Source organism: Pseudophryne corroboree, chromosome 4 (genome assembly GCF_028390025.1).
Source record: "Pseudophryne corroboree isolate aPseCor3 chromosome 4, aPseCor3.hap2, whole genome shotgun sequence".
In the NCBI taxonomy this organism is placed as follows: Eukaryota; Metazoa; Chordata; class Amphibia; order Anura; family Myobatrachidae; genus Pseudophryne; species Pseudophryne corroboree.
The window spans coordinates 244,311,298-244,323,773 of NC_086447.1; the positions used below are offsets into that span (position 1 = coordinate 244,311,298).

The 12,476-nt window shown below is 43.7% G+C and overlaps 1 protein-coding gene across 1 annotated transcript in view; it reads left to right on the plus strand.

Annotated features, from left to right (window-relative positions):
* PCOLCE2 (procollagen C-endopeptidase enhancer 2) overlaps positions 1-12,476 on the plus strand; it is a 106,645-nt gene that overhangs the window by 7,139 nt on the left and 87,030 nt on the right. Inside the window, exon 2 of the mRNA XM_063915989.1 lies at positions 8,303-8,411. Coding sequence (XP_063772059.1) covers positions 8,303-8,411 — 109 coding nt within the window. The remainder of the gene's footprint in view (positions 1-8,302; positions 8,412-12,476) is intronic.

Sequence of the window (12,476 nt, forward strand, 5' to 3'; positions counted from 1 at the left end):
TCACTTAGATGACAAATATGTAAGGGATTTTATGAGATCCCTGGTGATTACGAGTCTGACATCTATTGCAGTGGAAGATGATATATGCTCACTGTGACAGCACTATTGCTCTGTGTAATCCCAGACAGTACTTTGGTTCTATGTTGTAAAATAAGTTTTCCATTCCCGAAGGTGTCTGGATAGTTTGCATGCTGTGGTGGTTACCGAGATATGATGTAATGATGATTTGGCATTGGTTTCTGTGCAGTGAGAATGCTAATTATGTAGTCATTTGAAAAAGAATATACACCATTGTTTAAATCAGTTTACATATTAGGTCATGATTAACATTCATCTAGATCTTAGCAATGCCTAGTACCTGCTAAATCTCAGCTGAAGTGACACAACAGAATTGGCTTTCTCATTGTTTAGCTAGCAAAAAAAAATAAGCCAACATAAAGAAACTATTTGGGACAAAGTAGTTATCTGATATGTAAAACACATGTATGAAAGAGGGTGTTCTTAATTTTTCACTTAGTATTTAGCATGTGCTCACTAGTGTTCTCTCATGTACATTTGTGATATACAGTATTATTCACGTGTCAACCATCCTTGTAGTGAAATAGTAGGCTACAGGTGTGTCCACATATGTACATCCAGTCAGCCAAAAACATAAGATCACACCTCTATGCAGGTAAACAAAAACCCTTTTTTCACAGAGAATCAGGATTTTGGGTGGTATAGTTCACTAGTGTCCACACAAATAAGACTGATAATTTATACAGCCTCATAGCTTATACAGTAACTTACCTGCGTGTTATATTTAATTCTTACCTTTGCTCCCCGTTTTTAGTCTTTGTAAATTCATATTTATTGAAGAGGAATCTTAGGGGGGAATTCAATAGATTTACCACAGCCACAGTTCCCGTCTACAGTGACAGGAGCTGCTCAATTGTCTTTGCCGCTAGACACGAGTGCTGCGTCCACCCATGACATCACATATTTCTTCTTCCACCCTCCATAGGTGCAAGCAGAAATCCACCCAAAGTATGGCTTTTGAGCACCTTAACTGCATAATGCCTGAATTTTGGTCACCTTAACTGTCTATTAAGACGGATAAAACACTTTGGGTTTTTCGCAGGTTTTTTTTATCACCGCTTTCCAATTAGGTCACACAAAAAACACCTGTTTTTCGTGAAAATATACATAGGTTCCGTGAAAAGCCACAGATCTATGTATTTTCGTGGCACTTATCGTGGGTCTAGGGGCACTTATCTCGGATTATGTTAATTCCCGATAAGTGATGGCAGCAAGGAAAAACTCCATCTTATCTGGGATAATTGGATAGCCCCTGGCGAACCAATTAGCAACAGTAAATTGGATACCTCCCAAATGCAATGGATAAGCCACTTTAACCAACATATTTTTGGACTCCCTTGGGTACATCACAGATGGAAGGCAATCTGCTACATTTCTCAGCCCCAGTGCTAGCGAAGGGACGTGAACAAATATGGGGCCGGGATCATCCCAACTCTTAAAACTAGTCAGTGAGATTAGTGTTCATGAGCGGAAGGGGAGGTGCCTTCATCCACATCTATATTGCCTGTGCTCATAGGTAACCTTAACCCTATATGATCCTTAGTTCTTTGTAAGGATATTCACATGCCTACCCCAAGCATGTTTAAATTGTTTTACTGTCTTAGCCTCTATCACATCTGATAAGAAGCTATTCCACTTATCCACTACCCTTTCTGTGTTTCTCGGGCATGTCCACAAGTTCTAATGCATCTCTTCCTTTGAAGAAAGTTTCCCTCTTGTACCTTATTAAAACTCCAGTGTTCTCTCCCATCCTTTAATGTTGCCTGTGCTCACCAGTGTTCTCTCCCATGCACTGATGTTGCTGGTTATACAGCCTGTGCTCACCAGTGTCTTCTCCCATGCTTTAATGTTGCTTATTATGCAGCCTGTGCTTACCAATGTTCTCTCCCGTGCATCATTGTTGCTGATTATACAACCTATTCTCACCATTGTCCTCACCTATGCATTGATGTTGCTCAATATACAGCTTGTGCTGACCAGTGTTCTCTCCCATGTTTTGATATTGCTTATTATGCAGACTGTGCTCACCAGTGTTCTCTCCCGTGCATTGATGTTGCTGAATATACAACCTATGCTTGCCAATGTCCTCATTTGGGCATTGATGTAGCTGAATATACAGCATGTGTTCAGTGTTCTATCCCGTGCATCATTGTTGCTGATTATACAGCCTATGCTCACCAGTCTCCTCTCCTGTGGATTGATGTTGCTGAATATACAGTCTATTCTCACCACTGTTCTCTCCTGGGCATTGATGTTGCTGATTATACAGCCTGTGCTCACCAGTGTTCTCTCCTGTGCATTGATGTGGCTGAATATACAGCCTATGCTCACCACTGTTCTCTCCTGGGAATTGATGTTGCTGATTATACAGCCTATGCTCACCACTGTTCTCTCCTGTGGATTGATGTTGCTGAATATACAGCCTATGCTCACCACTGTTCTCTCCCGTGCATCATTGTTGCTGATTATACTACCTATGCTCACCATTGTCCTCACCTGGGCATTGATGTTGCTGATTATACAGCCTGTGCTCACCAATGTTCTCTCTAGAGATTTGCACCGGAAATTTTTCGGGTTTTGTGTTTTGGTTTTGGATTCGGTTCTGCGGCCGTGTTATGGATTCGGACGCGTTTTGGCAAAACCTCGCTGAAATTTTTTTGTTGGATTCGGGTGTGTTTTGGATTCGGTTGTTTTTTTTTAAAACCCTCAAAAAAAGCTTAAATCATAGAATTTTGGGGTAATTTTGATCCCATAGTATTATTAACCTCAATAACCATAATTTCCACTCATTTCCAGTCTATTCTTAACACCTCACACCTTACAATATTATTTTTAGTCCTAAAATTTGCACCGAGGTCGCTGGATAACTAAGCTAAGCGACCCAAGTGGGCGGCACAAACACCTGGCCCATCTAGGAGTGGCACTGCAGTGTCAGACAGATTGGCACTTAAAAAAAATTAGCCCCAAACATCACATGATACAGAGATAAATAAAAAAAAAAAGAGGTGCAAGATGGAATTGTCCTTGGGCCCTCCCACCCACCCTTATGTTGTATAAACAGGACATGCACACTTTAACAAACCATCATTTCAGCCACAGGGTCTGCCACAAGACTGTGGCTGAAATGACTGGTTGGTTTGGGCCCCCACCAAAAAAGAAGCAATCAATCTCTCCTTGCACAAACTGGCTCTACAGAAGCAAGATGTCCACCTCCTCCTCATCGTCCGATTCCTCACCCCTTTCACTGTGTACATCCTCCTCACAGAGTATTAATTCGTCCCCACTGGAATCCACCATCTCAGGTCCCTGTGTACTTTCTGGAGGCAATTGCTGGTGAATGTCTCCATGGAGGAATTGATTATAATTCATTTTGATGAACATCTTCTTCTCCACATTTTCTGGAAGTAACCTCGTACGCCGTTTGCTGACAAGGTGACCGGCTGCACTAAACAGTCTTTCGGAGTACACACTGGAGGGGGTGCAACTTAGGTAAAATAAAGCCAGTTTGTGCAAGGGCCTCCAAATTGCCTCTTTTTCCTGCCAGTATACATACGGACTGTCTGACGTGCCTACTTGGATGCTGTCACTCATATAATCCTCCACCATTCTTTCAATGGTGACAGAATCATATGCAGTGACAGTAGACAACATGTCAGTAATCGTTGGCAGGTCCTTCAGTCCGGACCAGATGTCAGCACTCGCTCCTGACTGCCCTGCATCACCGCCAGCGGGTGGGCTCGGAATTCTGAGCCTTTTCCTCGCAGCCCCAGTTGCGGGAGAATGTGAAGGAGTAGCTGTTGACGGTTAACGTTCCGCTTGACTTGACAAGTGTCTCACCAGCAGGTCTTTGAACATGTGCAGACTTGTGTCTGCCGGAAAGAGAGATACAACATAGGCTTTAAACCTAGGATTGAGCACAGTGGCCAAAATGTAGTGCTCTGATTTCAACAGATTGACCACCCGTGAATCCTGGTTAAGCGAATTAAGGGCTCCATCCACAAGTCCCACATGCCTAGCGGAATCGCTCCGTTTTAGCTCCTCCTTCAATCTCTCCAGCTGCTTCTGCAAAAGCCTGATGAGGGGAATGACCTGACTCAGGCTGGCAGTGTCTGAAAATGACTTCACGTGTGGCAAGTTCAAAGGGTTGCAGAACCTTGCACAATGTTGAAATCATTCTCCACTGCGCTTGAGTCAGGTGCATTCCCCCTCCTTTGCCTATATCGTAGGCAGATGTATAGGCTTGAATGGCCTTTTGCTGCTCCTCCATCCTCTGAAGCATATAGAGGGTTGAATTCCACCTCGTTACCGCCTCTTGCTTCAGATGATGGCGGGGCAGGTTCAGGAGTGTTTGCTGGTGCTCCAGTCTTCGGCACGCCGTGGCTGAATGCCGAAAGTGGCCCGCAATTCTTGTCATTTTTAAATAATTCTGCACCACCAAATTCAAAGTATGTGCAAAACATGGGACGTGCTGGAATTTGCCCACATGTAATGCATGCACAATATTGGTGGTGTTGTCCGATGTCACAAATCCCCAGGAGAGTCCAATTGGGGTAAGCCATTCTGCGATGATGTTTCTCAGTTTCCGTAAGAGGTTGTCAGCTGTGTGCCTCTTATGGAAAGCGGTGATACAAAGCGTAGCCTGCCTAGGAACGAGTTGGCGTTTGCGAGATGCTGCTACTGGTGCCGCCGCTGCTGTTCTTGCTGCGGGAGGCAATACATCTACCCAGTGGGGTGTCTCAGTCTTAAAATGGTCTGACGTCTGTGTACATTCTTGGTATCGCCTGCCTAGAGAAGTGGAACCTAGATGGTATTTGGTACCGGGGACACACTACCTCAAGCAATTCTCTAATTCCCTGTGAATTAACCGTGGATACCGGACACACGTTTAACACCAACACAGCTGCCAAGGCCTGAGTTATCCGCTTTGCAGCAGGATGACTGCTGTGATATTTAATCTTCCTCGCAAAGGACTGTTGGACAGTCAATTGCTTACTGGAAGTAGTACAAGTGGTCTTCCGACTTCCCCTCTGGGATGACAATCGACTCTCAGCAGCAACAACAGCAGCGCCAGCAGCAGTAGGCGTTACACTTAAGGATCCATGGGAGGAATCCCAGTTAGGAGAGGACTCGTCAGACTTGCCAGTGACATGGCCTGCAGGACTACTGGCGTTCCTGTCTAAGGAGGAAATTGACACTGAGGGAGTTGGTGGTGTGGTTTGCAGGAGCTTGGGTACAAGAGGAAGGGATTTAGTTGTCAGTGGACTGCTTCCGCTGTCACCCAAAGTTTTTGAACTTGTCAATGACTTCTGATGAATGCGCTCCAGGTGACGTATAAGGGAGGATGTTCCTAGGTGGTTAACGTCCTTACCCCTACTTATTACAGCTTGACAAAGGCAACACACGGCTTGACACCTGTTGTCCGCATTTCTGTTAAAATAATTCCACACCGAAGAGGTGATTTTTTTTTTTTGGTAATTTGAGCAGGCATGTCATTGGCCATATTCATCCCACAGACAACAGGTGTCTCCCCGGGTGCCTGACTTAGACAAACCACCTCACCATCAGAATCCTCCTTGTCAATTTCCTCCTCAGCGCCAGCAACACCCATATCCTCATCCTGGTGTACTTCAACAGTGACATCTTCTTTTTGACTATCAGGAACTGGACTGTAGGTGCTCCTTCCAGCACTTGCAGGGGGCGTGCAAATGGTGGAAGGAGCCACCTCTTCCCGTCCAGTGTTGGGAAGGTCAGGCATCGCAACCGACACAATTGGACTCTCCTTGGGGATTTGTGATTTAGAAGAACGCACAGTTCTTTGCTGTGCTTTTGCCATCTTAACTCTTTTCAGTTTTCTAGCGGGAGGATGAGTGCTTCCATCCTCATGTGAAGCTGAACCACTAGCCATGAACATAGGCCAGGGCCTCAGCCGTACCGTGTTGTAAATGGCAAGTTTATGCTTCTCCTCAGACGCTTTTAATTTAGATTTTTGGGTCATTTTACTGAACTTTAGTTTTTTGGATTTTACATGCTCTCTACTATGACATTGGGCATCGGCCTTGGCAGACGACGTTGATGGCATTTCATCATCTCGGGCATGACTAGTGGCAGCAGCTTCAGTACGAGGTGGAAGTGGATCTTGATCTTTCCCTATTTTACCCTCCACATTTTTGTTCTCCATTTTTTAATGTGTGGAATTATATGCCAGTAATATATCAATAGCAATGGCCTACTGTACTGTACTATATGTATAATGCTGGTCACCAAAATGCTGCACTGTCCTATATACTGCTCACAATAATGCAGCACAGAGATAGTATACTTGACACAGAGCTGCAAGATATAGCAATGGCCTACTGTACTGTACTATATGTATACTGCTGGTCACCAAAATGCTGCACTGTCCTACTATATACTGCTCACAATAATGCAGCACAGATATGGATAGTATACTTGACACAGAGCTGCAGGATAAGGCAATGGCCTACTGTACTGTACTATATGTATACTGCTGGTCACCAAAATGCTGCACTGTCCTACTATATACTGCTCACAATAATGCAGCACAGAGATAGTATACTTGACACAGAGCTGCAAGATACAGCAATGGCCTACTGTACTGTACTATATGTATACTGCTGGTCACCAAAATGCTGCACTGTCCTACTATATACTGCTCACAATAGATCAGCACAGAGATAGTATACTTGACACAGAGCTGCAAGATAAAGCAATGGCCTACTGTACTGTACTATATGTATACTGCTGGTCACCAAAATGCTGCACTATCCTACTATATACTGCTCACAATAATGCAGCACAGAGATAGTATACTTGACACAGAGCTGCAAGATACAGCAAAGTCCTACTGTACTGTACTACTATAATTATATACTGGTGGTCCCCAGTCCCCACAATGCAGCACACTGATCACAGATATTTGCAGCACACTGAGCACAGATGTGGAGCGTTTCCAGGCAGAGAACGTAGATATTTTCAGCACACTGAGCACAGATATTTGCAGCACACTGAGCACAGATATGGAACTTTTCAGGGAGAGAACGCAGCCACGTCCTCTCCATTCAATCTCCAATGCACGAGTGAAAATGGCGGTGACGCGTGTCTCTTTATATAGAATACGAATCTCGCGAGAATCCGACAGCGGGATGATGACGTTCGGCCGCGTTCGGGTTAACCGAGCAAGGTGGGAAGATCCGAGGCTGCCTCGAAACCGTGTAAAATAGGTGAAGTTTGGGGGGGTTCGGATCTCGGAGAACCGAACCCGCTCATCTCTAGTTCTCTCCTGTGCATTGATGTTGCTGAATATACAGCCTATGCTCACCACTGTTCTCTCCTAGGCATTGATGTTGCTGATTATACATCTTGTGCTCACCAGTGTTTTCTCCTATGCATTGATGTTGCTGATTACTGTATACAGCCTGTGCTCACCACTGTACTCTCCCGTGCATTGATGTTGCTTATTATGCAGCCTGTGCTCACCAGTGTTCTCTCCCGTGCATCTTTGTTGCTGATTATACAACCTATGCCTACCAATGTCCTCACTTGGGCATTGATGTTGCTGAATATACTGCCTGTGCTCACCAGTGTTCTCTTCTGTGCATTGATGTTGCTGAATACTATGTACAGCATGTGCTCATCACTGTTCTCTCCCGTGCATTGATGTTACTTATTATACAGCCTATACTCACTAGTGTTCTCTCATGTGCATTGATGTTGCTGAATATACAGCCTGTGCTCACCAGTGTTCTCTCCTGTGCATTGATGTTACTTATTATACAGCCTATACTCACTAGTGTTCTCTCATGTGCATTGATGTTGCTGAATATACTGCCTGTGCTCACCAGTGTTCTCTTCTGTGCATTGATGTTGCTGAATACTATGTACAGCATGTGCTCATCACTGTTCTCTCCTGTGCATTGATGTTACTTATTATACAGCCTATACTCACTAGTGTTCTCTCCTGTGCATTGATGTTACTTATTATACAGCCTATACTCACTAGTGTTCTCTCATGTGCATTGATGTTGCTGATTATACAGCATGTGCTCACCAGTGTTCTCTCCTGTGCATTGATGTTGCTGACTATACAGCCTGTGCTCACCAGTGTTCTCTCCTGTGTATTGAATCCATGCGCATCAGTGTTCTCTCCTGTGCATTATTGTTTCTGAATATACAGCCTGTGCTCACCAGTGTTATCTCTTGTCAGGCACACCTTTACTTGTGGTGGAAATCTAACTGGAGATTCAGGTGTACTCGGAAGTGAGGGGTTTCCTGGAGTTTACCCACCAAACAGCAAGTGTACATGGAAGATTACGGTAGGTGGGGTTTACTTAGATTATATATGTTGTATGATATCTAGCAGTAAAATGACAGCATAAATTATTACTTTGCTTTTCACTCTTAGTTGAAATGGACACATACCAGAGACAATGTCTGGCAACCGTTCTTGAATAGCCTTGAAACAACCTTGTGTATTGCAGATACTGTATAAGCAATTTTTGGGCTTTTTGGGGATAAAATGTGAAGAATCATAAATAGACCCCTCAGTATTGTGGAATCTATACAGTGCCTCCTCTTCAATAGGATAGCCTCTTGTTCTTTCCTATGGGAAAAGCAACTAGGAACTGTCGTTAAAATCATGGAGATCTGATTTGTGCAGCAGATTGGACATGTTTTATAAGGTTTTCTTTCCATTAATAAATCAGAGTGTCTGTTAGAGATTAGTAACCGCTCACAGTGGTTCTCATAATCTCATGAGCCATGTAGGAGATTCTTGCCTGTTCCCCGTGAGACTGGGCATACTGACCACGTGCTATACTAGTTCTTCTTATGAGTTGGGTGCCAGATATGTTTCCATGATTCATGATAGATGTTTATTATGGGAGTTGTGTTCTGTGCAGTTGGAGCTTGCTCTAGGCAATGATACTTTGAAGACACCATCAGAATCGTACAATTTAAATTTATCTTTAGAAATGTATCATTCATCGAAATTCTTACTATCTCAATTTTTACTGCTTTATGGTTGTGTCTGCAGCTTTTTATGACCACTGACTTATAAAATCAATATCTATAAAAGTTCCTGCACTTGACACCCAAAAGAACATAAATGTGCCCATACATACAGTGATGTATCTGTCCACCTTAAACATATCTGGTGGTTCGTCACTTGATCACAATTAATGTGGCCAGAGGAATCTTAGCTTCCCCCACATGCACTCTCAGACCCCTGCCTAGTCCTGACCATTTTATATGCCTGGAGCTAGAGTGACTATAACATACCTTAGTTTACAGATTTATTTTATGCAATCGAGTGCAACATACTGTAAGTTTAAAAAAAAAAAATAATTCTACACTCATAGTGGTTTATTGATCTTTCTTATCATAGGCTTGATTATTTTTTATTTTTTTCCACCCGAACTGTGGAATTAGTCATTGGGATACTGGTGACTCAAATATGTACAAGTCATAAGAGACTGAGATAATGGCTGATTCCATAGATACCTAAATTAGATGTCTGTGTTTGAAATCATCATCCATTTGTGACTATGTCACTGGCATGAGCTTCGTGAGTCATAATCAGAGGATGTCTCCTTCTGTCCTACCATCTGCCAGCATTACTAATACTGAGCTTTTTAGGCACTTTGTATAAAGTGTACAAGACAACATAGTTGATCTACATAAGAATACCATTATAAAGCAAAACAGATGTAGCAAATGTGAGGCTGTGAGATTTTGAAGAACACCTCAAAAACAATAGGAACAATATAACACATTTCTAAACTGTCTCTGGTGTCTTGGAGGGACTGTTTCCTTTTGGATCTAACTTCCGAAGGTTTACTTACTTTCCCTTTATGTCTCTTTTGGGTATGTGGATAAAAATATAATAAAGCATCCTTTTTAATAAGGCATCCTAATTTTGTGAGTTCAATACAAGTAATCCAACGGGATCCGGTCAGGATCCCGGCGGTCGGGAACCCGGCAATCAAAATACCGACACTACTCAGAATGCCGACACCGACATCCCAACTATGGTCACAAACCCGGTCCAGAACCTCTACCGCCGGGATCCTGAATGAGTGTGTGCCTGACCAGTAAGCCGCAAAAGGGATAAGGGGGGTGGGGGGAGGGGTGTTGTTGAGGGGTGGGGGCGTTGGTTAGGATCACAGTTCGGGAGGAGGGTTAGGCTGTAGCGGGAGGGTTAGGGTTAGGCTTGGGGGTTAGATTTAGGCTGATAAAAGGCAAGGTTAGGGTTAGGGTGCCGTTGTGGGAAGGTAAGTATACTACCTCCCCCAAGTCGGTATTCTGAACATCGGGATGCCGCGGTAGATATTCTGACCACCAGCATCCTGACCACCGGCATTTCAATCCAAACAACACTTGCGCTCATTTAGTGTGTGATTGGTGCAGTGCTTATTAGTGTGTCACTGTTACCCTTTTTTTCACTTTGTCTCAAGTAGATTTATGCTATGAAAGTTTAATTTACTCAAATACTGTATTTCCAGGTTGTACAGTTCTATAAATCTAAATTTCTTAGATTCCCCTCTCATTACAATACATAGTTATGTATATATATCATCTGTAGAGAGTTGTTTCATTCTTCTTTGAATTACAGATTTGTCCTCATACTCTGGGGTACATTTACTAAGCAGTGATAAGAGCGGAGAAGTGAGCCAGTGGAGAAATTTCCCCATCAACCAATCAGCAGCTCTGTATCATTTTATAGTATGCAAATTATAGATGTTACTTCAGTGCTGATTGGTTGCCATGAGCACTTCTCCATTGGCTCACTTCTCCGCTCTTATCACTGCTTAGTAAATGTACCCCTCTGTGTCTTCAGTCGTGGCAAATAGCACCTCTTGGAGTGTCACGTCCCAGGTGTCTTTGTCGCTCTGAGCATATTTTTCACTCAATATGTGAGTCTTAGGGGTCTATTTACTAAGACTTGGATAGAGATAAAGTGGACGGAGATAAATTTTCAACCAACCAGCTTCTAACTGTCATTTTTCAAACACAGCCTGTGACATGGCAGTTAGGAACTGATTGGCTGGTACTTTATCTCTATCCACTTTATCTCCATCCAAGGCTTAGTAAATAGACCCCTTCATCACCGCCTACTTTATCTCCATCCAAGGCTTAGTAAATAGACCCCTTCATCACCGCCTACTTTATCTCCATCCAAGGCTTTAGTCATAAAACTGTAAGCGACAAAACTGCATTGCTGGCATACACTGATCAATTTGATGAGTGACATTTGTATATCTGTGTGCGACTGAGTCTGTATACGAAGTGATACAATGCAGCAGCTGCGGCTTTTTCTCATGCAAAGTTCCATTGTGCTTCATTTGCGACTTTATAGTATGAGTGTGAAACTAATGCCTGTGCGGTTAAAGTAACAGCCCTGCGTTGCTAGTACACTTTGCATGGTGTGTCTGCAATAAGAACAAGAAACAAAATGTAAAGAAAAGACGGTACACTACATCTCTTGCTCAGTCGCGCTGGGTGTCTCGCACCATACGGCATATGGATGCCAGTGCCGTAACTAGGTGTGTGCTAACGGTGCCTTGCCCACCGCGCATTTGCAGTGTGGGCGCACCGTTCGCTATCCCACCGAGTGGCCGCCAGTGTATGTGCCTGCGCTGTAGCTATGTAGGCAGCGCAGGGCACACTGTCTACCTCGTATGCTCCGCCCCCGCTCCCTTCTCCGCTGTAATAGGGGGATAAGTCAGCGGCTGTCAGACAGGGTAGCAGCGGTGTGAGGCAGTGGCAGGCTGGGTACGCTTGCAGCCACTCTGATGCCGTCTCTGAGTCTGATCGCCTTGCCCGCACCCGCTCTGTGATAGCGTGGATTTAGATGCAGAGTTACGGGGGTGGAGTAGTCCAGGATGACAGGTCTAAACAGCTGCGGCTCGGGATGAATGAGGCCAGCCCCTTTTAGCCTATACTTTGCTTTAATGGTGGCGAACCCTTCCCCTGGGACCAGCCACAAATGAGCTGAGCCCCTTTGCTGATGGACTGTCTTTCAGTAGTCAGTCTCTACCTATATCCCTCTACTCTCCTCCCAACCAGAACCCATTCCAAGACAAGGTTACGTTGTTTCCTGTCTTATAAACCTGGTGAGTGCCAGGAGAAGGGGAAGGGGAGGGTTTACAGCAGATGCTGGTTAGTGTATGTTTGTATAATAAAAAAATTAAAAAAAAATTAATATATATATTTACATATATGTGTGTGTGTATATACAGTATTTATATACACTTATAGTAACATAGTAACTAAGGTTGAAAAAAGACAATTGTTCATCGAGTTCAACCTATTTGTGGTCTCCTATGCATTCTTATTATAGGACTAGTTATTTTTATGTTAGGACTAGTTAAATTAACAAT